General features: G+C 39.0%; 2 protein-coding genes across 2 annotated transcripts in view; both read left to right on the top strand.

The window, feature by feature from the left end:
• The window catches only part of LOC306767062 (scavenger receptor class A member 5-like), a 33,211-nt gene extending 15,015 nt beyond the window's left edge, over window positions 1-18,196 (top strand). The window contains exons 3-4 of the mRNA XM_079254971.1: window positions 6,586-6,774; window positions 13,766-18,196. Coding sequence (XP_079111097.1) covers window positions 6,586-6,774; window positions 13,766-13,899 — 323 coding nt within the window. The 3' untranslated portion in view covers window positions 13,900-18,196. The remainder of the gene's footprint in view (window positions 1-6,585; window positions 6,775-13,765) is intronic.
• Window positions 18,197-22,217: 4,021 nt separating this feature from the next.
• pbk (PDZ binding kinase) lies at window positions 22,218-26,415 on the top strand (the record flags this gene model as incomplete). The annotated part of the gene is made up of 6 exons (XM_079255724.1): window positions 22,218-22,384; window positions 22,474-22,613; window positions 23,436-23,605; window positions 24,016-24,145; window positions 25,874-26,059; window positions 26,183-26,415. The coding sequence occupies 6 exons, from the start codon at window positions 22,218-22,220 to the stop codon at window positions 26,413-26,415; spliced, it is 1,026 nt and encodes a 341-aa protein (XP_079111850.1).
• Between the last annotated feature and the right edge of the window lie 1,176 nt (window positions 26,416-27,591).

Genomic DNA, 27,591 nt, shown 5'->3' on the forward strand with positions numbered 1-27,591 from the left:
ACTCTAGAAGTCTCATACCCCAGGTACAAAAGATAAAAAATCAGCACACAGCATGCTGCGACCAGAAGCCAGTGAAGCGCTATTAGAAGCAGAGTGACATGAGCTTTTTGGGTTAGTTGAAAATCTGGCACACTGCAGCGTTCTGGATCATCTACAGTGGTTTAATAAGCATGCAGGCAGACCTGCCAGTAGGGAATTTCAGTAATCGATGCGTGAGATGACCAGAGTCTGAACCAATCTATTCTGTCAGGTTCGGTCTGATTCTCTTGATGTTGTAGAGAGCAAATCTGCAAGTACGGGCAACTGAGGCAACATGGACCTTAAAGGTGAACTGGTCATCCACCATGACACTAAGATTCTGGGCAGCAGACGTAGGAACAAGTGTGACAGAGTCAAGCTTCATACTTAATTGCGGATGTAAGAAAGGATTGGCTGGACAGAAAATGAGCTCTGTCTTGGACAGATTGAGCTGAAGGTGGCAAGCTTTCATCCATGCAGAGATATCAGCAACGCAAGTCGATATTCTCATTGAGACGGTTGTGTCATCTGGTGGGAAGGAGAGGAAAAGCTGAGACTGGGAGACATTCTCTGAGTTTGTAACCAAAGTCAAATTTTTGCTTTTCATTTTCAAGCTGTTTCAAACATTTGTGTAATTTTCTCTTGACAGCTGACATATTACTAGACAGATACCATCTGGCAGTCGGATCGCTGATCCCGAGGGGCCAACACTGGGTTTAATGCTGGACAGGCTGTCAGTGCAGCATGCCTCTGCAGCCACTGGGAACCAAACATAAATGGTTTCAGATTTTTGATACTATTGATAAATTTGTTTTGGATGCGAGCTTGTGTTCGTATTATTCTTGAAAATGCAGTTCTCAGATTGTGTAACCCTCCAACTTAAAGTTACTGAGCAAATTCTTCTCTTTTGTGTACATTTTTGTTGAAGTTAGCTTTCTCCTGCTGTTACTGAAAAACTCTGCTCCTCCACTTAAAGATACTACAAAACTTTTACCAACTTTTACAAACTTTCACTTTTTCCTGCAACGCACCCACAATTGACTAATTTGACATCCATCTTGCATCCTACCTGACCTGTTAGCTCTCTCCAGCCAGCAAAAGACAATCTCACAATGACTTGTTTAGTCCCTTCCTCTCTATTAATCGTGCATTTTTTTGCTGAATCAGCTACATTGTGTGTTCAAAAAAGCCAGTTCCTTATTATATTGTGAAGAGAAGCATCACTTTCGTTTCAGGTGTAAAAGTTGTCTGGCGTTGGTTTCTCAGACCCGGGACGCTGCCAGGTAGCAGCGGCTCTATAAATGTACATTATAGATGTCACTGTGTCATCGAACAAGTCTGGGACGTTGAGTTTTAAGGTCACAAATTTACATAATGTGTCTTTAAATCTGATTTTAGTAAAGCTTGATCAGAAAAGCTGGATTCATTCCCACTGTATTGTCATAACTCTAAGCGGCAGAGCCACTTGTTTTGTGACCTGATGGTCTGCAGTTCGAGTCCTGTTCCCCTACACTGCTGCAGCCCCAAGAGAGGTACAATTGTTCTCTGAGCAGCATTCCGAAGCCCAGATGAATGCAGAGGGTTGGGCATCCATTGTAAAACATGTATTAAAAGTTTAACAGTGTGCTGATTCACTGTGACGACCCCTTCTGAGGGACAAGCCGAAAGGGAAACAACAAGATTGTCATTCTTCTAACTCAGGGATCCTCAATCCTGGTCCTCAAGAGCCGCTGTCCTGCAGGTTTTCCAAGTGTCCCTGTTGGAATAGACCAGACTCAGACAAGCTCTGCACAAATCTGCTGAATACACAGTGATTTGAATCAAGTATGTTGCAGCAGGGACACTCGGAAAGCCTGCTGGACACCAGCTCTCGAAGACCCAGATTGAGAATCCCCGTTCTAAACTAAGGTAGCTGAATCTTGGTATTATACAGACATGAGTGCGATATTGATCTCAACAGAAATATTTAAGTTTCGCAGTTCCAAAAATGTCAAAACCGTTGCTACACTTGAGATGATCCATCTAATCCATCTAATCCATCGTGCATTCACGCACTTTAGTGTGCAAACAAACAGCCTGGCAAGAAATAATGAAATTCACAAGGAAAAATTAAACAATAGAAACTTGAAGAATTAAAAGATGAGAGAGATGACAGCATCAGAGTTTTAGAAGAACATTTTATAAACAGATGGGTCTAGTTAGCGGTTGTCCCGCAGCCATTCAGTCGCATCCAGTCCAAAGTCTTTCTGCCTGCCAGATAAACATTAGTAATATGTGCTCACTCCATGCTCTGGCCTGCTTCAGGTTCTGCTTGCTGCAACTCCTCTGGCCTCTGAGGCATGAACTACTTGGACGGCTGTCAACACTTGGCGCTCCCTCCACGACTTTTCCCTCAGCAAAAACAGCCATTGTAGTCCATGATAGCTCATACTGATCTGCACGTTTTACATTAAGGATACAAAGCTTATTGGGGAATATTAAGCAAACACCTGTTTAATGGTGAAATATTTTGTTTAATGTCCAAGATGAACATGAGTACTGATGTCTGTGGAGACCAGAGGCCAGATGCGTGTGCTTTACATGTGTTTTTTCTTTGTGGACTTGTTAGCCGTGAAACGTCACACTCTGAAAAAGTCATTCCCTAAACTAAAGATGTTATTTATTGTTTGAAGGCCGATTCTCCAACAAAGCAACAATAAATCTGCTCATATCACACAAAAGCAGATTTGCACACATTCTAAGCCATAAGACAAAAAATAAATAAATACATTTTTAAATGGTGCAGTCTGCAACTGCAAACAATTTACTGATGGTTTAGACTTGCATATTCCACTGCAGGGCCATGAATCAGACATCATGGCACACATCAGGCTACTCAGTTCTGTCCCACAAGGACTCAAGCCCTACAGGTTTTCAATGTTTCCCTTCTCCAATACACCTGACTCAAATCAATGAGTTGCTGGATCCATTTAGTTTGGGTCAAGTGTGTTGGAGCAGGAACATTGAAAGCCTGCAGAGCTGCTGCCCTTGTGGGACTGAACTGACCAGCCTTGACATATGTTGTCTGATGTAACAGGTTTTTTTGTTTGTCCTCTATCAGATAAGGAACCGCAGCAGTTTACACAAGTGGAAGAGTCCAGCAGCGCTGTACATGATTCTTTCTACACCTACTTGGCACTAAATTTCTTAACAGCATTCTTCTAAGAAGTTATGTGCACTCATGTTGACGTGAACGCTGCCTGTCAGAAGGATGAGGAAGTCTTCCACCTGAGTCAGTATCAAACACTAAAAACTATACAAGAAGTTTTCAAAGTTGGTCCTTGAGGGCCACCATCCTCCAGGTTTTCCATGTATCCCTGTTCAAACACACCTGGCTGACAATGAATGGATTCAGCAGACATTCTGCACAAGGACTGATTCATTTGAGTCACGTGTATTGGAGCAGGGATATACGGAAAACCTGCAGGATTGTGGTCCTCGAGGACCAAAGCTGGACACCCCTGATATACATGTTTTGAATCAGAGGACACACAGTTGCACTCTGAGCAAACAAAATGTACCAATTTTTCTCCCTCAAAAAAAAACCAAGAGTCAGAAACGTGAGCACTTATTCACAACACACAACAGAGCTTTTGCAGATTTTCTTAGTGACGCAGTCGTCACAGCTAATTTAGCATCCATCTCACATTCTACCTGAACTGTGAGCTCTCCTTGAGCCTCATCTGCAGCATCACGCGGAGTTGCAGATGAAAAAGTGGATGGTTAGCAACCGCTCCTGAAATGCACATAATAAATGTCGCTGTGCCATCAAACAAGTCAGAAACGCAGAGTTTTTAGGTCAGAAAGTTGTTGAATTCCTGTTTAACTTCCATCCATTTTCTATACTTGTTGGAATTTGAGGTTGCAGGAGTCTGGAGCCTGTCCCAGCTGCTTTCAGGTGAGATGCACGGTACACCATGGACAGGCTTCCAGTGCAGAAATAAGACACCAGTTAAGCGAACATGTATGTAATTGGACTGTGGGAGAAAGTAACCAGAGAGAGGCCACACATTCACTGGGAAAACATGCTGACTCCACACAGACGAAACCCCAGCAGAATACAAACTTTCTCCTTGTGAGCTGACAGCACAGCTCAAGCACAAAACCACTGATATGTGATTTATATCTATGATAACCTGGTGGTTAGGGAGGTGGGATTGGGATGTAGGACTCTTGTTCAAGCCCCTGGACTGCCAACAGAGCTTAACCACTGTGGGCCCCTGAGCTTTACGGCACCACATTGCAGGCCAGTAACTGGATATCAACACACTGGCTGTTTTAAATGCACACAGTCACTGATCCAAGAGGGTTTTATCAGAGGAAGCGATGAAAAAAGAAGAAACAACTAACAAGACAACAGTCATCAATGGACTGACTTTTACAGCCTGGAAAGAGCTAAAAAAAAAAAAAAAAAGATCAGATGTAGAATTTGTCTTTATATGTGGGCTCCAAAGTAAGAAAATCTGACAAATTTTTACTATAAAGCCAGTGTTCATGTATTTGGGTTTGTTTATTCTAAGCTGTAAAACTATATTTATTCATATCTTACTCTAATATGTTTTCCCTCCACCACGAACTGTGACAGTAGAGCTCAGCGTGAACACGAGCTGGGAGGAAAACCTCCTCAGTAAAAGGAGTCAGCTAAGATGGTTTAGACACGTCTAACTGGGAGGGAAACCCTGACTTCAACCCAGAACTCAGTGGGAGAATTATGTAACACTTCTGACCCTGCAGGAGGAGCTGGAGAGCATCACTGGAGAGAGAGATATTCAACCTGTTGACTCACCAACCTGACCTTCGATGAAATGGAGGAAAATGGATGGACAGATTGATGGATGTTGACTAATGATGGATCCAGGGGGACTTTCTTACTTTTCTTCTGCTACCTTCTCAAGCTAATGCAGCCATATATCTAACACACCTCCGTGTTCTTCACTGCTTAGTCCAAGTCCGGGTCATGGGAAACTGGAACCTATCCCAGCAATCACTGGGCGAGAGGCAGGGTACACACTGGACAAGTCGCCAGTCCATTACAGGTCCAACACAGAGAGACAAGCAACCATTCACACTCACTCCTAATGAGAATTTAGAGTAATTAACCTAACATACATGTCTGGACAGTGGGAGGAAGCCAAAGCACCCAGAGAGAACCCACACACACATGCAACACACAACAGCCGAGGCTTTCTTTTTTCTCACTGTGAGGCCACAGCGCTAACCACTACGCCACCATAAAGCCTACTAACACACCAATTACACATTTCTCAGACTATTTAGCCTGTTCAATGCTAAATATGCGTTTTGCAGGTCATGGAAACGTTGTGATACAAATATGTGCAGTTTTGAGTGTCTTGTGATGCTGGATGTCAGAATATGACAGGATAGTGAGTGCAAAATGTTGACTGAAAAATGAGATTTTAAATGATGCACAATCAGAATTTATGATGGTCTGATGAGACTAATATCCTGTGTAGATAGTGTGTCTGGTTTTACTCGCCAGCACTGTCAACAGTCTCACCAATGATGAGCAGTCCAGAATATTGTAGCTGTGTGTGTGTGTGTGTGTGTGTGTGTGTGTGTGTGTGTGTGTGTGTGTGTGTGTGTGTGTGTGTGTGTGTGTGTGTGTGTGAGAATGTTTACCTCTCATTCTCATTTCCTTTCTGCCCTCTGAAAGGTGATAAATCAAGTCCATTATATAAGTACAGCTGCTGCATAGTTTCACGAACATGAGATGAAATGCAGAGCCATTAAGTTTTTATTAGTAACTAACACACAAACTCACATTTCTCTGTAACTATTTATGAGTTCTTGGCCATAGTGGATCTCGGCATGGAGCTCCAACCAGCCTGAGAAGGACTAGACTGGGATAACAAGTCAGCTGACATATCAAAGTCTACTTTTAGTGATGACAACAAAATCTTCAGCTAGACTTTATTTGCCATCTCAAATTTCCAGTAAGAGTGCATAAATTCTTGCTTAAAGTCTGGAATTTATCTGCTTGTCCATCTTGAAATTTCCCTGCTTGATGCTTTTATTCCCCTTCTTTGCTTCCTTCTGTATTTCTTTACAGATTCTTACTTTTAGTTTCCCAATAAGGAGGCTGGGTAAATATTTACAGATGCATTTAGTGAAGTTACAAAGCCGGAAGCTACAAATTTCACAATCCTTTGACTGGTGTGTTGTCAGGTGTGTGAGAGTACTGCCAGATTATGGCTTGTGCAATGACTGAAAACGTTCCCTCAGGACAGAATCTGAAACCCCAAATCTTATTAGAACATCCTCATATGAAGGGGAAAGAAGAGAACAAGTCCCCAGAGCAGTTTCAGTTGTTGGTCCAGTTGAAATAAAGACAGTTCCTGTGGTTTGTGGATAAGTTTGGGTTTAACGTGAGAAATTTGATTGCATATTGGTTTGATTTACAGATCATCATTAGAGTCATAAAACATTCTCAAATAAAGTAATCTTCCCTCTGTGAGCCTCAAACTCTGCAAGTAACTCTGTTTTTGTGTGTGTTTATGTGCTTTACAGTCGAGGAGCCTCTGGTCCGGTTGGTGAACGGTTCCGGTCCTCATGAAGGACGAGTGGAGGTTTTTCACGAACGTCGCTGGGGAACTGTGTGTGACGACGTCTGGGACAAAAAAGATGGAGATGTGGTTTGCAGGATGCTGGGTTACAAAGGAGCAGCTGAGATCCACAAGACTGGGCGCTTCGGACACGGTATGCAGCAAACATCTTTGTTCTCTGCTGTTTAGTTTCCTTAAACCTTCCTTGCAAGCTTTGGAGTGATTTAGTGGTTGTACATGTGGATGGCATTTGCATTGTGTATGCAGAACCTTAGCATTTTAATTTGATCTGATATATTAATAAACTACTGCATGCACACCAGACTGCGCTGACAGTCATATGCTACTTTAGCACAGGGATCTCTAAATCCGGTCCTTGAGGACTAGTATCCTGCAGGTATTGAACATTTCCCTACTGAAACACTCCTGATTCAAATCAAAGTGATCTCCATTGCTTGCAGCTAAGTCTGTTAATGATCCAGCCATTTAAATGACACGTTGCTGCAGAATAACATCCAATACCTGCAGGATACTGGCCCTCAACATTTAGAGATCCCTGCTTTAGCCTCACACAAGCAGTTGTCAGCCAAAAAGACCTCTAAAACACAGTTATTGCACAAACAAAATATAAGTTTTTAGACTGTCTTCACCTGTTTTCCTTGTTTCAACAAGCCAGTATGTCAGAGACGGTTGAAAATAGCTGTTATGTAGTTGCATGTGTCTTGTCTCATGTTATAACTGCACACCTCTTCAGTTTTTCATGTGAATAACATGGATTAAACAAATGACAGGATTTGTAAACACATTGTGTTGGCGATTGGGATGCAGGAGAAGAGTTTGTAAAACATGTACAACACAGAAGTCTCTTGTTATTCATGTAACTCAAAGTTGCCCAGTGAAGAAGTGCTCACATTATTGATGCTCAATCGCTTGATGGCAAAATATATTTTAACATGAGAAAAGATGAAAATGACAACAAAAGGCAACTTTGGCAACAAAAGCATGTTTACAATGAAGTACTTTTACAGGCTCAGTACAATTCAGTACATTAAATGTTGCCAAATTATGATTATTTTTTAAATTGGTCCAACAGCTTTGTTCATATACAAAGTTTCATTACAAAACAAGCCTAGCTAAAGAAACTAGCAGGTAGCATAGACTTTTCTCTCCCATTCCCAGCAAGCACAGCATAAGGCATTAAGGCAGCTTCTGACCTTTTACCTGGAAGGAAAAACCATCAGCAGAACCAGGCTCAGGAAAAGCAGCAATCTGTCTCCACCAGGTGGGGTGGAGTGGACTCGACAGAGGGGTGATCAAGCACCATAACTCTATCCCAGAAAAGAAAAGAGTCACAAGTTAATGACTGAGATAAAGACAAATGCAAGATGTCTAAGCTTATGGCAACATGACAAAGGGTCACTAAAAAGCAGGGTTTTAAGCTTGATCTTACAGTTAAAGACGGCCCCATGTACAAAACACAAACTAGGAGCTGGTTATAAAAGAGGAGTCTGATAACTGAGGCGCCTAGAAATCTATGCATCACAAGCCTCTGCTGGGTAAATATGGAACTATGAGATCTTCAATTTACAATGGAGCTTAAGTTCAAGAATTTATCTTAATTTAGTCCTGGGAGCCAGTAAAGAGAAGATAAAACTGGAAAATATTAGTGTTTATGTTAAACACTGTAATGCATTTTGCCTATATAAAACGCATCTTTACCACCTCTGCCTGAAGTCCTCTTCAGACATTAGTTCACATTAATATTTTCTTCAGTCTGTCGTAATAATGGCTTTAAAAAGAGTTTTATTCTGTTGATGTTCATGGTTTTCAGCTCAGAAATGAAACGCTTGTGAAAACGATGGGAAAGCAACAGATCATGCCATTTCGTGTCATTTCTCCTTCACGCGTGATTGGACAGTTGATCATATGCAGTTTAATCTTAAAGTCTGCACAGCATGCTAAAACACACTGCAGTTGTTTAAACAGAAGCTGCAAGCAGCGGATTATGTCACTTTTCATCCTGTCTAAGCTTACTGAGCAGTAAACATTTTACTCGGGAGAATTTAATTCGGTTTGTAGGTCAGAAATAAAAGAAAACATACATCTTATGCACAATGGAGAAATAAACTGAAAGACGCCGCCCTGGTTTTTACTGACTGTCCTGCCTTCGCTGCTGAGTGGTACTACTTGACCGGTGCCCTACGATGCAGCAGGGATTAATATTAAAGTTTTATGAGGAACGATATGTGAGCCAGACGTCAAGAGAGAGTCTCAGAGGTGAGATCTCTCTCTTTTTCTATCTGTCTCTCTATTCTGTTTCCTTTGCTGGTCAGCCTTACATCATCCACAAACTCCGTCCAGGCAGAACTGTGACCAAAACGTCTGGGAAACTGGGGGAAAAACTTTATTCTCTTCCAACCTCCAGATAACATCAGTGACTAACATCGCAGCTGGGTTTGGTTTCAGGCAATCTGGAATTCACATATACTGTAAATTTTCAGATGAGTCACTTAGCTCTTTGATGTTACATTAATTTTCTCAGATTCCTGTCATATTTCAAAACTGTCTTTTCTCAGACAGGAAATACATTTTAGCCCCAAACGCAATGAAACTGAAAAATATTTCACTTAAATGAGGCAGTATAGAGATATTCTGACCTAGAGGTCATTTTTAAATGTATTTTATTTTGTTTAAAACATTTATGACAAAAGATCTTTTTATCCAAAGCATCATTGGATTTCAGACTTTATGACAGAAAATAAGCCTTTTTTTTTATAATCTGCTTTTAAACTGACAAAGCTGGAAAGTAATGAAGTAAACGTTTTGTCCACAACTTTCTTCTTACATTATAAGAAAGGCCCATTATATTTTGGCCACATTACAACATCAGGATCAGTGTCAGCCTTCATGGCTGTACCAGTACCTCTAGGTTTCCGTGGAAACAGATGTCACACGATGCAGCAGGTCCACATAACAGACAAGGTGAAGATAGAGAATCTCATTCAGGGTTTTGATGAAACTGAAAATTAAAGAAGTCTCCAAAAGAAATCAGGTTTTCTGGTCAGAAACGCAGGTATAGTTTGTCAATATTAATTTACACCTTTTGTGTCCTCCTCCATAAAAAAGATAGATTACCAGGTAGAAGTCAAGTCTTTTGTTCACAAACTAATATTGAATGATTTACTTTTTTTTCCTCTTTTTGCATCAAATGAGTAGAAACTTTATTTCCGAGATAAATAACTGACAATAGATTTCAGACAATCTGGATTGTCATCTGGATTAATCTGGATCTGGATTAAGTTGAATGAACTGCTGTTTTTTTTGTTTGTTTTTTGGGGGGGTTTTTTTGGGGTTTTTTTGTGGGTTTTTTTTTTTACAAACAAGAGTTTGTGTACTTCTGCAGCCTTTGAAATCACGCACAAAATTAATCCTAATATCGGCGTTAATGGACATGATTCACACTCTTTTTATTCAGACACCCAGAGAAGCATTTTATTCATGTATTTTGCCGTTTTGAGTTGATTCCTCATAAAGATGTTTTGATCGGGTTAGAAGCAAAGCCAAGATGTTTGTTTGGCTCCAATCATGTAGATTCTGCTGCCAAAACCTAACCAGGTGCCTAAACCAGATTTAGGTGCCTAAACCTAACCAAACATAGAAAAAAATTAAACAACACAGCACATGAAAATAAACAGGTATCCTCTCATGGAGACTAGTAGACTAAATTAAATATGTTAAATATTTAATGTTACTTTGCTGAATAAACAGAACAGTGTCCATATTATCAATCCATCCATTGCAGGGTACACCCTGGACAGTTGCTAGTCCATCGCAGGGCCTTTCACACTCACTCGTAGAAATACCAGTTACCCCAACAAGCACGTTTTTAACAGGAGGAGGAAGAGGATGTCAAGGTTCGTGGAGGTGTGGGGACCCAAATGCAGGACAGAGAGGTAGGAGGCAAACCAAATGCAGGAACAAGGTTTTATTCCTTAAACTAAACCTAACATAAAACAAGCCAGAGATTAAACAGGGAACTTCAGATAAGCTAAAACAACACAATGAACCAGCCAGTGGGAACAGAAACCAAAGGGTACAAATCCAGGGAAACGCAACAAGACACACGTATACTAAATAAACTAATTGAGTCCAGATGAACCTAAATGAAGAGGAAGGCAAGACAGGAAACAAGACATGAGGGAACTAAACAAGGAAAACAAAATAAAACAGGAAACTGGAACTGAAAAGACACAACAAACTCCACATCGTGACAGATGTACCCAAACAGAACCCACACATGCACAAGGAGAACACACAAACTCCACACAGAAAAGTCTCAGCCGAGGTTCAAACCAAGAACCCTCTCTCTAAGAGGAGATGGTGCAAAACATCACATCACAGTGCAGATAATAAACGTTAAATATGATAAATGGTGTCAGTTTTAGACAGATTTCTTGTAGCAGCCTCACTGAGTCTGCCTCCAGAACCATAAACACCATTTAAGAACATTTACATCAAATACAACACTCTGAAAGTGCTTTGCAAATTATACATTTTACTTTTAAAATAACTGTCTTTTTGTATTAGTTGCCATTCAGTTGTCATAAGTCACACAGCAGTTCTTGAGGAAATGCAGACATGAACCCTGAAGAAGATTCACCCTGCATGGTGAGAAGAATCGCCCTCTAACAAGCTGCGATTGATGGATTTTCTGCATCAATGAAAATCTACTAGTAAGCTCTCTAAATCCCTCTGTTCCTCTGCGTGATTCTTGGTTGTGTCCTGAGATTCCACAGAGTGTTTTGCAAAGAAGAGGCATGAATTTGGTGAAAGTAGAAGTTATACTGACCAGCAAACAGAGCGGTACGTGTGTGCTAAGATCCAGAGTAAATCGTTTAAAGATCCACGTCCGCAACAGAGGAGCACCAGCCGAAGAGCTAGCAGTGGGGTTGGCTACTGCTGCAGCAGGACCGTGTGCACGTTCCCAAGCACTTTCCTCCTGTCCATCCTCTGCAGAGACCGATACTGCTTTAAAAAAAATTTAAAAAATCACGAAGCTCGTTTCTGTATGTTGCAGTGTGAACTCACATGGTTTAGCTGAGATACGTTTACAATTAGACATCTGCTTTTAAAAACAATTATATTTAGCAAACGTTTGCCTTTGTGGACCAAAAACAAAATTCTTCCTATTGTTAAAGTTTGTGGGGGGTTTTTTTAATCTGAAAGTCAAAATGCAGATGAACTAAAGATGCGTAAACTGAAAACTGAGCATTTTCTATAATCATGTTTTTTTAATTGAAGCTTTTAATTGAAAACTTGAACTAAAAGTTTAACTTTTTAAGTTGATTTGAGCCATGAAGACTGTCGTCATGGTGATGTGATGAAACAGTGCAATAAGCAACAACTCACACAGTTTAATTAAAACAGGCAAAGCAAAAAGCACAGCTTAATAAATACAGTAGATTTAAACTTCTTCTACATGATGTCGTAGTTAAGGTTTTATTATCTCCAACTGTCTTGATCGGAAATTATTTGCTAGTTGTAAAATTAAAGAAAAAAAGGTCCTTTAAATACATTGAAATAAGTTGAGCCAGCTGTTCTAAATCTGAGATAAAGCTTTATTTCTCTGTAAATCTGAATCATGATCAACAACATGCTGCGAAGCAGAAGGAGCACATGCATCATAAATAAATTTTTATGTTTATAACTTCTATGCTAACAATTTTAATCTAATCTATGTTTCTTTAACGGATAATTCTGCTACTTGCTTATGATTTTATATCTCTGATGTTTATCGTATTTTCTTAAGTAATTTAAGATTTTGAGGATCATGTAGTCACAATAGTTTTTGCAACTTTGGAGCTCTGATTTTTTTGCATTTTAAGTTTTTTTTCCTCTGGATTTTTGTCTGTCATTTTTTTCATTTCCTTGATTTTATGTCTATTTTCTAATTTTAGACTTTTGAGTATATAGTTTGATATTGTTCTAATTAAAGTGTTATGTGTTTTATTTACTTGTATTGTTTATATGGGCACTTTGTGTCTTTCAGCTCATTTTGTGCATTTTTATAAACAATTTGATTTATTTTTAACTTGATTTCATGTATGTAGTATTTGCATGTCATTTGTCATTCATTTCATATCTTATATTTTTTCCTGCAATCCCATGACACAGTGGGGTGTTCATTAGTTAAGAGCAGAAATGGCCATTACTACATTTACAGCTGTCGTTTTTAAGAAACGCTAAACAAAATTATGCACTTAATGCTGTTAGATGATCTCATCACTCTTATTCCCTTGAAGCTGATTTCTGTCTTCGAACCACCTAAAAATGTTGCAAAACTGAAGCATCTGTAACTTCCTGAAACCTCTGGTGTCTCTGGTTTTACAAATAGGAACAAAAGTTTATAGAGAAAACACTGCAGCCAAAAGCGCTGCTTCCCAGCTGGAACTGTATTTTATTCCCAGATACAATATAATCTGATCAACAGCTCTGACAGGAAGCTCAGTACTCCTCGGTGTCACACACACATTTCTAATGATGACTTCTTGGATTGGGACATATAACTTTTTACCCCTTTGATCATTTCCTTCTAAAATGATCAACCTTCTCAAAGCTTTTATAGTTTGGAGCACAAACAGACACAAACGTTGTGTGTCGCCTTACGTCAACAACCCTAAAAGCTGTATTTCTGCTAAAAACATGTGGAAAGTGTAACCGTCTCAGCCCACAAAAGGAACTGAAATGTCAGGCTCAAGCAGTTTATATTAGTTTTATGATTTCTGGAGTTTGTGACTTTTTTTTTTTTTTTAAACCATCCACATAACTATTGATTAGATTCACAAGCAGATCCAAGTTTTTCTTGCTCTTTGGCTGCAGTTGCATCATTTTAATCTTTGCAAGAGAACAACAGGGAAACTGATACACGAATGAGCGATCAGAGGAGCCATTAAGCTTGGATCGCTGGTGCTAAAGGTGCAGATGTGAAATTAATTCTTACAGATAAATCATTTCAGCTGGAATTAAGCAAAAAAAAAAAAAAAAGTAGGTCAGGAAAATGTAAAGAAATAAAAGCAGATGAAAGCAAAACAAACAATCAGCACAGTATTTTTTAAATTAGCCTGTTTTGTGTGTTTTCTGTGCAGGTACTGGTCTGATCTGGATGGATGACGTTGCTTGTGCAGGGACAGAAGACACCATCCACCAGTGTAAGTTTTCAGGCTGGGGCAAAACTAACTGCGGTCACGTTGAGGACGCCGGTGTGACCTGCGCTGTCTAAGTCATCGGGAACTGCCAATAACCCCTTAAAAAAAGGCAGTAAACCTCTATGAGATGCAAAAACTTCTGCCATTTCTACCAGGAGTGCCATATTAGCAGTGCGTTGCCACCGAACCGGACAAACCGCCTCCTCAACTGGACATGTTGCTACTTCAGCCACAAGACTGAGCGATGGAGAAGCTTTGCCTAAATCAGTGTTATGTGTTCATGAACTGCACAGTATGAGCAGGGATCACATGACAAGACGATTCAACACCTTCTACCTGCAATAAATGGTCGGCGTTAAAAGAAAGGGAGTGAAGCTGCCTTCAGAAGCTCATCTCAGCTGAGGTTCGCTGTTTTGACCTCCAGCGTTGGGAAGGACCGGTTGATCCGACGCCACTGGGAGTCTGAAATGACACGACTGTGTCACCGGTGAAATATTTTGCATTTACTGGCAGCTGCTCATCACAATATTTTGTAGGAATGGCTTTTGGTACTCAAACTGCAGTGTTGCCTTGTTTCTTATCATACAGCTTTGCCTCAGAGGTAATTATTTGGTTACTTGCAGGTCAAAAGATACCACTTAGTCTGAATTAAGCCTTTTCAATTTGACTTTTTTCCACCTAAACCAGAAGCACCCAGTTTTCTCTCAATGGATTCAGTGTTTCTTGCCAAAGCTTGTCACCTTTGAGGCCTACAAATATAAGACAGTTGCCTTTTTAAACTTATGCAAAGCTGAATCTGACATTTTTTAATGATGTTTTGTGTACATTCTCCTTTGTTAACAAGCATCTCTTTTCACCGGTCACATGCTTTTCCAGGGTGTGAGTATGGAGGATTTCAAATACCAGCAATTTCATGCAACTTCCTGACAGAGGTTAAAGAACTTTTCTCTGTGGCTCCTCTAGCGTTTTGTTCTTGCCACTTTTCCCTCCATTTAAATGTTGCAGAATTGTCACCCATTTTTAACCATTTGTCCTCTCTTTGCGATTGCGGGATGTTTATTCTACTTTTGAAACTGCAAACTCTCCTCGTCTTCATCCACCGATCAGCCATAACATGTTGAAACAAACTTGATATCGAGTAGGTCCCTTTTCCTGCTCAAAACATGCTTCATCCACTGGGTGAAGGCTGGGATATCCAGCTCAAAGCTGATAGTAGCTGCTCCTTCAGATTTTGTTTGCTATAAGGTTGAATCTTAATATAAATTGGCTTTTTTGTTCCACAGATTCTTCAGTGGATTCATGTCTGGAAAATGTTGAACACCTTGAAGCATTTTTGTGGCTGTGAGCGTTGTCCCGCTGCAAGTTGTCGCTGCCACCAGAGAATATCATTTCCATCATGCGGTGTACTTGGGCAGCTACAACTTTTAAATAGGTGACACATGTCAAACATTCTCTCATATGGCAGAACCAGCCACTCGTACAGTATTAACAAGTCATATCACTGAATTCGTACCATATATATGGGTTTTGACCTTAACATATGAGATTAAATTAATTTAAATGGGTTTTTCATGTGGATCCAGGGCAGCATGGGAAACTCCACATATCTCTGGCTACACACACCCTCAGGCAACAAACTGTTGCACAATGTGCATGTTGTTTTTCTGACACCTGTCTATCACAACTTGAATTCAGCAGATTGAGCTGCAGTGACACTCAGTTGGACCGGCCTTCCTTCTCTATGTGCATAGCTTCGACTGTCCATGACCACTGCAGACTGGTAACGTCCCATTAACGCTGTCCCTGAGATTCAATGGCCCAGTCATCAAACCACCAGGACCAGTTTAAGTTATCACGATCCGACACACTGGACTCAAAATATACAGCTGAAGACCCGAGTGCAGACATCCCAAATCACAGACATCTTGACCCAGTGTCCTGCAGATTTTAGATGTGTCCCTGCTGCAGCACATCGGACTAAAATTAAAAGGTTCTCCAAACGCTTGCTGTGGCGTTCTGCACAGGCCTGTTAATCAGGAGCGTCCTGCTTTGATCTTTCAGGGCAAAAGACCTGCAGGTTTAGATGCCTCCCTTGATTCAACACACCCGATTCCAGTTAAATGGTTCTTCCAAAAATGTTGAACCATCAGTCTGATTCCAGTGTGCTGCAGCAGGAACCATCCAGGACAGCGGCCCAAAAGGTCCTGAGTTGGTGATCCCTGTTCTAGTGAAAAGTTCAGAATCCACTGATACAATCCAAAAGTCACAATAATCATCATCTGAAACACAAGCAATGATCATTCACAAGGAAAACTCACATGGGACAGATGCTGGAACGCTGACAGAATCAGACAAGACGATCTGACACAGCCGGGAGGGGAACACAGCTGAAATGCATGAGGAGAGGGAGGCAATGAGACACAGGTGAAGCCAATCATCATGGAGAAAGGAATCTGATGCAGGCGTTTAGAAATTAAACAAGAAATACTAAACCAAACTGCAAAGTTACCAGAAGTTCTTTATGTTTGCTACCTTTGCTGCTTCCAACACATTTCAAGGACCGAGTTCTCTTCCTGCAGATATATCCCACTCGCTGCAAGGTGCCTCTGAAACGAGATGTAGTCAGTTAGGATAACAAGCTTCAGTGAAAAAGGCCACAATAGTCACTGTGGGTCAAACCAATGTCGTTTAGTTTGATGTTCTAAAACTCTAAAAGAAGCAGACAGGAAACAAGAGGGGGGGGGACAAACAAAAAGACATTTAAATCAAAACACTTCAAATAAAAACACCACACTAATACTTACATAAAGGCCACGTCCCACATCATCCTCTAGCGTCTTAAACAGGCCGGTGAATGGAGGAAAACACCAGCTGCAGCACGAGAAACAGAAGACAGAATGTCACAAACTCTAGAATAAAATAAAATCAATAAAGCTGAAATATGGAGCAATAAACAATAAACTGCAGCAAGTGTTGTGTCTGAAAACCAAGCACAAAAAAATGATCAAACAAATATGGCAGACCCACAATTAAAATGTTAAAATACAAATACCTCTGGGTTCTTCACCCTTACAGTACACTAACAATTAAATTACTAATAAAATGATAAAAAGTCTCCTACCAGGAGCACAGAGTCAAAAGTTGGGAAAAATGACACTCAAGATTTATAAGCAGAGAGGAATCCTGCAGTCCCACCTGCTCCCAATTAGTTTCTCCTCCACTTCCGGTCCTCTGATTGGTCTGCAGCTTCTGCAGAATCCTGGTGCCCGTCTCCTACAGAGATGTTAGAAACTAATGTTTTCACTTCACCTGTCACTGATAATGTTATGGCTGATCGGTGTGTGTACTTGGTCTTTATTGAGGATTTCTGTGTGTGCGATGCAGAACTGCCTCTGATGTGCAGTCAGAACTCCGCTGGGCAGTAAAAGTCATCGATTAAACCCTAAAAAAAACTAACTTTGCTCATTAGACTGATACTTTTATTTGTTTTTCTCTAACAAAATGATGCCATCACATAAGAAGTTAATATACATATATAAGCATTTAACCTACATATCACCACGTGAGCTGTATTATTTCTGAAGAGTCTTTCAATAAAAAGAAAATGACAGTTTTTCCAAAGGTTAACAGTCACTCCAGATGACAAATGAAGTGATTATGCAGAACAGATGAGTATAAACAGATGGATATATGGATGCCTGCCCTGCATGATTTATAACGGTGGGCCTGTCAAACTGCCAAACTTTGAGTTGTTTCAGCGTTAATCCTAACACACGCACACACCAAACCAACCACAAAAGACTGCTTCAGCACTTTATGTCTCTCTCAGTGGGATTCCATCTTTATGGCTGCTCTCAGATCCAAAAAGGGCCGGCACCTCGCAGCCCTCCTCCCTGCCTCTTCTTCTCTCTCTGAGCTGGCAGAGGAGGTGAAGCTTCAGCTTGGAACGAAATCTGTGCAGCGACATGAATACAGTTTCAGATTTGAAGATATCACCACACTTTTCTAATCTGGAAAACTCCTGTTTCCTCACATTCCTGCAGCAAAAAAAAAAAAAAAAAAGAAAAAGCAAAGCCAGGGACACCTTAAAGTTAAGCTGATCTGCAGACATGTAAGCAAGCTAAATCTGCTGTGAACTTATTTCCTGATAGATTAGAGACTCCTCTGACTTCAGATAACCGCTTCAACCACATGGGATCAGAGAAGTATAACTTTTACATGTAAAATTGAAATATTATGATGTTTTACCTTTCAATTTAAAAACTAATTGAAAATGAAGTGCACTTAAACATTACAATTTCAAGTTCGTTTTTTATCTTTACATAAAGATTTAACTCTGTTCCTCTGCAATGAAAACACTTCCCCATGTACGTGTTTCTGTTTTGTTTTTTACACACTATGCTGGTCATAACACACACAAAATTATAATAAAAGTTCCTTCTTTCTGTGTCTAAGAAAACACGTTTATTACATTTATGTTCTGTCTGTTCATGCTACTAAAATACTGCATATACACTGCTGGAATAATAAAAAAAAAAAATCAGATTTGTTTAAACAGATGAACTCTGTTATTTCTGCAAACACGTGGAGGAGAATTTGAAACAGACACTTTTAGAAGATGTCAGCAGGTGAAGAGAGAGGTGGGAAGTGGACTTAGACACGTGTGTGTGTGTTTCAGTGTGAGAGTTGCACTCATGATCAGCTTGTGGAGGTGTGCTCTGACCAGTAGGTTCTGGACAACCATGGCATGAATGAATGCTTCCACATGTGAAGCAGGTGGAGAATCGATTGGCTGGAAAATCACCTGATCTCTGACACACATGGCCGACAGCCTGTGAGTTTGGCAACATGTTTTCATTTGTCTACCATGATGGCAAGGCTGCTTTTGTGAATCCCAGTCGAATTAGGCAGTCTTTACTGATGGTCCGGAGTGGTTTTTATTTGTTCAGCCGTGAAACCATCATAAACCAACGTAGGAGTTAAACGACACAAGCACAAACAAAACAAACGTTACAATTCTGACATAACTTCAGTTATGTATACATTAACATATAGCCTTAAACTTTAGTTACATATACATTTCTGATTTCTCATATGACAGAAGATAATGACTTAATGTACCTTGCTGCCACATTACTGGTCCTGTCCCGTTTATTTTTCCTTAAACTATATTTTTCTTCTGTGTCTTTCACTAAACTGTTTTGCCGTTTCTTTCGTTGCAGTTAGTTACCGTTAGTTTGCGTTATCAATAACTGTTAAAACCCTCTTAGAACTAAACAGTTCTACATTTACTGGAACAATGGTGTGATTAATACATTCACATTTTTAGGTGAAACTAAAAGTATAAATCTTTACAGTGTTACTTTTTACTGTGTCCATCAGAATGTGAAGATATGGGAGACCTATGAGTTTATTCGAGTGAATGCAAACATGATCATCATTTTTTTTGGTCCACTTTTACAAAATAAACACAAATTATAACAGATTTTAATTAGTTATTAACTGCATCTACTGGCATTATTTAGTTTTAGTGAGAAATAAGACCAGAATAATCATGTTTTTTGTCTTGTTTTTATGTCAGATTCTAACAGTTAGAAAATCTTTCAGGAAATTACTTCAAATCTGGCAAAAATGTTAATCTGGACTTCATGATTATTTGGGTATTCTTCCAGACTTTATGAGAAAATTTCACTCAAACACCTATTGGGATAGATGAACAAATTAATTACTTTTTATGTCAGAGAGATCAACCACACTGTGACATCAAAGTATTCTGCAAACGCTTTGATATGGCCAGAGTTCAACACCATAACTCAGGAACAAAAGGGGAAATTGTGACCATATTTCACATGTGGCGAGGTACTGAACTGGTGTTACCAATCACTTTCATCAAAGAGGTTATATAAATACATACAGGTTGTTTTTCTGTTCTTTTTTTTTTTTTAATGCACACAAAAATGGTGTATTTGCATTAAAATTTTACCAGAGATGGGATGCAACCCAACACAGAAGTTATTAACTACATAAAAATAACATATACTATAATTTTGCACAGAACATTTTCTCACACTGTCTACAGCATTGCAACATTAAAAACAGTTCAGATCAGTGACTGGTTTCTTTTCTGTATATGTATATTAGGACAAAAGCATGAGTCTAATTAAATGGCGGCGATGAAATAACCGCACTTCATTTAAAAAGCACATGCAACTTTGATCCATCCTTAGAGAATGTGTGCCGTCTAGGATTCTGAATCAGGTTTACTGCAAGTGAAAACCCTGAAGGGAAAGAATCAGCATTGATTTCATTGCATGTACTTGTACTGCTTCTGCTGGAGCTAAGCTGCATTATTGTTGTTATTTTGCTTTTTCTCACTGTTTCATACAGGCAGAGGAGGAGAGCTTTACTGCAGGGCAGATGTTGCATGTTTTGCACAATAACAGTAATTTGTCTTTCACAGAGGTAGATTGATGACACATGGATCCTGCTTCAAGTCTTCCATCCTGACCTAAAAGGGAGATTTATACTCGTATGTGGTATTATTCATAATCAGCGTCACTGTGGCTAACTGTGGTAATTTGAGCACTGAGGTGAAATCATAAGTGTTACTGATCGATGAAAAGAAAACATGTTATCTCAATGCAATGCAATCATACACAATGAACCCAAATACAAGAGAAAAAAAAAAAGAAAGAAAAGCATAAACAACAGACTTTATATTTACATGACAGTATAATGCATTTGCAAGACAAGAAGCATGAGTAATTCTGTCAAGTTCAATTCAAGCTGCTTTCTGCTTATCTTATAGAATCATTATAACTATGTTGTGAAACTGTTGTGTACTTGATGACAGCATAAGCGCGCCTCTTTTTCTTTGGCTATTTATCTGTTTTCTGATCAGAGACTTTTTCTGTCTGCTTTTATCAAATGCAAGACAACACATGGAATCAGAGCTTGCAAACATGAGCTCATTTTGCTTCAGGGGAACAAGGAACTGGGACAAAAATGAAAGTCTCTGTCCTCCCTTTTACACCCATTTGTCATCAGACCACATTCCTGCTACTCTTCCTCATAATGAAATGGTTATCCTTCCACACAATAAGGAAACTCAGCTGCAGGACAGTTTGCAGCGGGTGAAAGGGATGAATAAAAAACGGGATCATGAAAGTCAAGGTCTAGGTCAACCTCACTGTGATCAGAGGGGAAATTCTTTCAGGCTTGGCCTTGATGTTGGTGAGCCAGGAGGAGTGAGATGACAGTGACAAAACACTCAGCATGTTTTTCTGTCTCATATTTCTACACATGTTGGTCAAAGTTGTAAAACTAGCTTTGAAACGGAACACGTTCTATGCAACACAATGCTGCTTTATACTCTCAAGAAACTCCTGCAAGTTTGGTTAGAAAAATAAAGTGGAAGAAGTAATGTGAATTCAGTAGTTTGTTGGCATTTTTTAGGTATAGGCTCACTACTTGTTTGTGAATTGTGGGCTTATATAAAACTGATGAAAATTCAGGCACTGTATTAATAATTCCTCGACATACAGATCCACCTGTATTGATCTGATAAATCCAACATAATGGATCATGTCTAATGAAGAAGCCACTTCAAATTTCAACTTCAAAATGAAGTGGAAAAAGTAATGTGAATTCAATAGTTTGTTGGCATTTTTTAAAGTATAGGCTCACTACTTGTTGTGACTTGTGGCCTTATATAAAACTGATGAAAATTCAGCAACTATTAATAATTCCTCGACATATAAATCCACCTGTCTTGACCTGATAAATCCAACATAACGGAACATGTCTGACCTCTGCTGGTTAAAAGCTGTATTAAATGTATAACCATTTTTAATTCTGTAAATTATAAATGTGAAAATGTGTTCCAAATTCAACTTATACTCTTTTTTTTTTAAATAAGAAAAAGATACACATTTCTTTTGAACGTTTTCAATTAAGAAGTCAAAAAAAAAAAAAAAAAAAAAAAACTCAAACGCTCTGCGGTGTTTGTCCTTCTGCGGTATCCGTAGCTGTCCCGGCTAATAGTTTGAATGTTCGGCGCGTTTTAACAGCAGCTGCTGTTTTACAGAAACGGAGATCAATTCAGGTAACTTTATATTTGCTTTAAAACAATTAAAGTAGTCCGAAAACACAGCGTGTACACTTTAACGCGACTGTTGTGAAATGAACGTGCATTATATGTTAGGCTATGTTAAAACTAGCGTAGTGTTTGCTGCTGTCTTCGTCGTTTTAAGTTAATTAACCGATTTTTTAAGGTTAGCATTAAATTGTGCCTTTTATCATTAATACTTGTTTTAGAACACACTTAATTCTTGCAATAAGTTACTACGTACTAGTTAGTATAAAGCTAAAAGGGTAATTTGTTGTTTACAGAATGGCTTCTGCTAACAAATCTTCCGACGAGGGTTCCTTTAAGACCCCTAAAAGTGTCCGTGTGAGGAGCTCTGGAAGCGGGGGAGGTACCCCCATCACCATCCCTGCTTCACCTTTCATGAAGAAACTAGGCTGTGGGACCGGAGTCAATGTTTACCTCATGAACAGGTTTGTTTTGACCCTTAAAAACGATGATTATCATAGAAAAATACATTTCTACAATATGTTTATGTGTTTCTGTTATTCACCTGATGTAGAATGGGGAAAGTAAACGCATCACCATGGGCTGTGAAGAAGATCAACAGCAAATGTGCATCTAAACAGGTGGCTGTTTACCAAAAGCGTCTGGATGAAGAGGCCAAAGTCTTAAAGGGAATAAATCACCCAAACATTGTTGGTAAGATAAGACGTGGTGCAGCATAATGATTGTAGCAACGCAGTTTTCCTCAACTACACAAAATGATGTTAAATCCATCCAGAAGAGATCTTAGAAAACACATTAAGATGCTTTAACCAGATGTCTTGGTTAAGTTTGGGTTTAAAAACTGAATGTTTGCTTTATACTGTTGCCATAAAGCAACATTTCCTGACCCACATATCTTTAATAGATCAAACTGGTAGAGCTGTAGATATATTGTTTATTTATTTCGAACAGTAATTAGATTGTAACTCAAACATGAATATAAAACGACAAAGCAAACTAAATTAAGAGGTCACACGTGACGCAAAAAAAAAGGTAATATACAAGGGAACAATCTATATGTTCAAAAAGGGGTAGGAAGAAGTGTAAAACTTATTAAATATTATATATTCAATAACACCCATCACCTTGGTCATTTTTATAGAGATTATAGAGGTGCCAGAATTATCAACAAAGGGGAAATCGCAAAAAGAAAAGTTTGTGTAAACTATATAAACATTTAGTTTGTTCTTTTACAGAACAGCTGCACATAAGGGGGGAAAAAAAACACATTTTTAGACTATTTTACCAGGCTGAACTCTTGGTTTCCCAGTTACTCCTCATTACTTCATGAAAATTTATGCAAAAAGGGCTTGACTTGGCAGCAAATGTTAAATTCATAGGTTTCCTTTGTAAGTTCATAGCCTCTTCTCTGTACAGTATACCCATGTGGGGTTAAGAGTCCAAGAGTTTAGGAAATCTCACATTTTGCTTTCTCCATTCCTGAGCTTAACTCTGTGTTTTTGTGCCATTGTCAAGGTTTTCGGGCCGTCGCTACTGCCAACGATGGCTCCAAGTGTCTGGCTATGGAGTACGGTGGAGAGCAGTCCCTCAATGACCTGATAGAGCAGAGGAGGGAGAAAGGTCTGAACGCTTTCCCTGCTGCTAACATTGAAAAAGTGGCACTGCATGTGGCTCGTGGCCTGCAGGTAAATCATGCACAAATTGTTTTTCTTTTGGTTGTTGATAAGTATGTCACAAATGCGCACATCTGTATACACCTTAAATGTTAGCTCAATGCTAATACCATCCGTTGTTCTTCAATGAAAACTCATGTTTATGTATGTAGATTAAATTTACTCTCATATCCGATTAATACAAAAGCTTAATCTCTGCCTTTTGATTTGATTTGGAAGACCAAGTAGAGAACAAGTGGTTCGTGTTTACAGTATTTGTTGATGTCCAAATGAAACCCAACACAGTTCCACTCACCGCGGTCATATTTTTTTTTCTCCCAAATATTTATGTCATAATTTTACTCAAAGAAAATTTTTATTGTTTCATCAAATGCAATGAATTCAGAGATATTCCAGTATTATTGGGAATTTTTCTTTTGCAGTATCTTCACAATGAGAAGAAACTGCTGCACGGCGACATGAAGTCATGTAACGTGGTCATCAAAGGTGATTTTGAAACTGTGAAAATCTGCGACGTTGGAGTTTCTCTGCAGCTCGATGAGAACATGAGAGGTAGGTAAACACTTTCAGTCAGGAAAACATCCAAGTAGCGTTGATGTATTTGAAGCATTTAGGGGTGTTTGGCTCAAAAAGTAGAAAACATTTCGGTGTTAATCTATTTCTTGCATTTATTTTTGTGCAACCTGTTCAGAAATATACAGGACAACATTAAACTCTTTCTTCTTTAAAAAAAAAAAAAAAAAAAAAACCGCTTTAAGAATAATAACAAATTCCATCTACACAGAACCAACAAATTCTCTTTTCATTAAATTGAAAGTATTTAAATTTGAGGATCAATTAAAATTTAAGATTCTTCAAATTATGTACAGTCAAAAATTATCAATAATCCAACAGCATCCAAAAGCTTTTCGAGTTAAGAGAGAGTATAGTTGGCCTGAGAGGAACATCCATTTTCAAAAACCAGCTGTGAGAACAAATGCTAAATTCCATTGTGTTTCTACAAGAGGAGTTCAGCTCTGGAACAGCTGCAGTAAAGAAATAAAATCATGTCAATCAATAGGAAAATTGAAACAAATGATAAAAGATGAGATAATTAAAAGTTATGAGGCAAATAAGGTTATTTTGAAAGCAATGTATGTTGAATTCTATTATTTATTGAGAGTATTACAACTGTATACTGTTTAAGCTTCATTGTAATGGAATTTAATGTGTATTACTGTATTTCTCATGCTGTGAAAATTTTACAGTGTCACTGATAAGAGGGTTTTGGACTAGATAAGAGCCAAACTTCTTCCAAAACCCTTATTTAAACTTAAGCTTATTTTATTTGTTGTAGCAAATATTTGTTCTTTTAAAAGTCCTTTTTTTAGTTCGAAATAAAAGAAAAAATAATTATAAATAAATAAATAAAAAATACATTGATTATTTTTTTTGGAAACTTCAACTAACAAAAATGTCATAAAATGTCATTAAATACATTGTTTTCTACCATTTGCAGCCCTCCCTCTGCTATAGTGTATTTGGACTAAGTCATTTATTGGATCTCATCTGACACTTATCTAACTTGATCCATTTACCAGCCGGATGAGCATCTGTCTTACTGGTACTCTCCTCTGTGAGGATTCCCTGTCAGGACTGGGTGAACCCCATTGCCCTTTAGGCCTTAATGCGCCGTGTCAAACCTCATCTGACTTTCACACCATCTTAAATTTAAGATGATATAAAAAAATAATAAGAGTGATTTTCCAGTGAGTTGAAAGTCATCTGCTCAGGGCAAGTGTGAAATACAACCAATTTAAACAGTTTAGTTTTTGTGTCACCCCAACAATGAACCAATGAGTCCTCAGCAAAACAGTGAAGAAAAGTTAAAGAATCCTGGTTGGCTGGTAGTTGTGTATGACATAAAACATTTATGATATTCTATAGTCATATCGGCTTTTATCCAAAGCGACTTACATGTGATCATTAACCTAACATGCATGTCTTGTTGGTATGAGGAAGCCAGAGAGAACTCACACAGAAAGGCCACCATTCACGCCTCCCCCAGCCAAAAGCTCAAACCAGCGACCTTGTTGCTGTGAGGCCACAGTGCTAACAACTATGCCACCTTGCAGCCCAATTACAATGATTAATACAAGCTGTGATACTGTACAGCTTGTATGAATCATGCAAGTAATTGTACACAGCGGCTGAATGTTTTGGACGACATTGTTGGGGTAAATCAGACTTAACTGGATGTTTAGCTGTGAACTCGTCCAGTCATCATTTGTTCGTCCTCAGTGTCTGACCCAAAAGCAGAGTACATCGGCACGGAGCCGTGGAAGCCGAAGGAAGCTTTAGAGGAAGGAGGAGATATCACCAACAAGGCCGACATCTTTGCCTACGGTCTGACTCTGTGGGAGATGATGACTCTGGCCATGCCTCACCTAGAGATGCTGGAGGATGGTGATGATGAAGATGACGATGGTGAAAAAAAGTCTCAGAATTTATAAATTATTTGATCTTTTTAGCTTGATAGTCTATGAATGGTTTAAGGAAAAACAAATATATTGACAGAATAATTAAAGCATGAATGTGTTTGGATTGCAGAAGACTCAATGGAGGAGAGTTTTGATGAAGACGCCTACTATGAGCGTTTGGGAACGAGGCCAGCGCTGGACACTGAAGCTCTGGGGAGCTCCTACTGCAGGATGGTGGAGCTCTTCTGTCTGTGCACAGAGGAAGACCCCAAGAAGAGACCGTCAGCTGCACAGATTGTCCAGGCTCTAGAGAGCAACTCCACGCTGGACACAGCACCCTGTGAGGTGATTGTTATCGACTGATTTACTCCATTAGAGATCACTATCGTCTGGTTTTTTGGACCTTTCTGTAAATATTAATGCAGAAATTTCCTCAATTTCCTGTTCTTCCCATTTCCCAAACTGGAACTTTTATCTCCTGCATTCGTTTATAGATGTTGTATAAACTTATCAGCGAATGGTTAAATTACATTTTCATGTTACTGTGTGGTTTTGTCCTGTCTGTCATTTGTTACTCTGTATTTCTCCTGCTCACTAAACATTGTTTATATTCTATTTAAAATCATGCTTTACCTTTTTTCCTCTTTTTGAGATTAAACATTTGGATTTTTTTTTAACTGTAATAAGTTTTACTCCAGCAGAAATACAATATTGCAATTAAAACCCCTAAAATGTTAAGAAAGAAGTGTCATTATTGAAGCTATTTGGGAGAATCACATCTGTTTAATCACCAGTCCTCTGAGCATTGGTTCCCAGTCTCTGGTCACCTGTGAGATGCTAAAACTAAGATCTCTGAAATGCTGTTGCATTATTATGGAACGGTAACAGCACTGAAGGGGAGAATAATGTGAAGCTCTTTGGCAAATAGGGGCGCAACAATGTGACCTTTTGACAGGAAATGTTTTAGGAAATATTTCCAACAATGACTCCGTTTTTCAGCCACAGCTGACATGTCTCAGGTCTTACATGCTGGTCCAACACGTATGACACAATAACAGGTGTAGAGCATCACCAAGGCAAGTTTATCTGTATCGCACAATTCAACAATTTAAAGTGCTTTGCCAAGACATTAGAAAATAATTTAAAATGAAAAGAAAGGAAAATGAAATTTAAAAAAAAAACACACAAAAAAAACAAAATAATGATCAATTCCAGCTTGAAAGAAACGGGTAGATTTGGACTAAAAACAACAACAAAAAAAACTTGGACAACTGCAGCTGAGAACAAGCCGGTTTTTAACCTGGATTTAAATAAACCGTTTCAGGTAAAGATTTTATTCGCTTTGTAATGCGTAAATACAAACGAGCGTGCAATTCGGAGTGAAAACACACACAGAGATACTGAATTGTTTCGTGTGTGGGCAACATGTTTAACATATTTCTGTGATCTCCAGTTTGGACATGAAGAGCATCTTTGCCCTACTTGTACTTGTATTGGATGGATGTTAAGCATTCAGTCAGCTGCATGTGTTGGTTTGCA

Source organism: Telmatherina bonti (assembly GCF_933228915.1).
Source record: "Telmatherina bonti genome assembly, chromosome: 16".
Lineage (NCBI taxonomy): Eukaryota > Metazoa > Chordata > Actinopteri > Atheriniformes > Telmatherinidae > Telmatherina > Telmatherina bonti.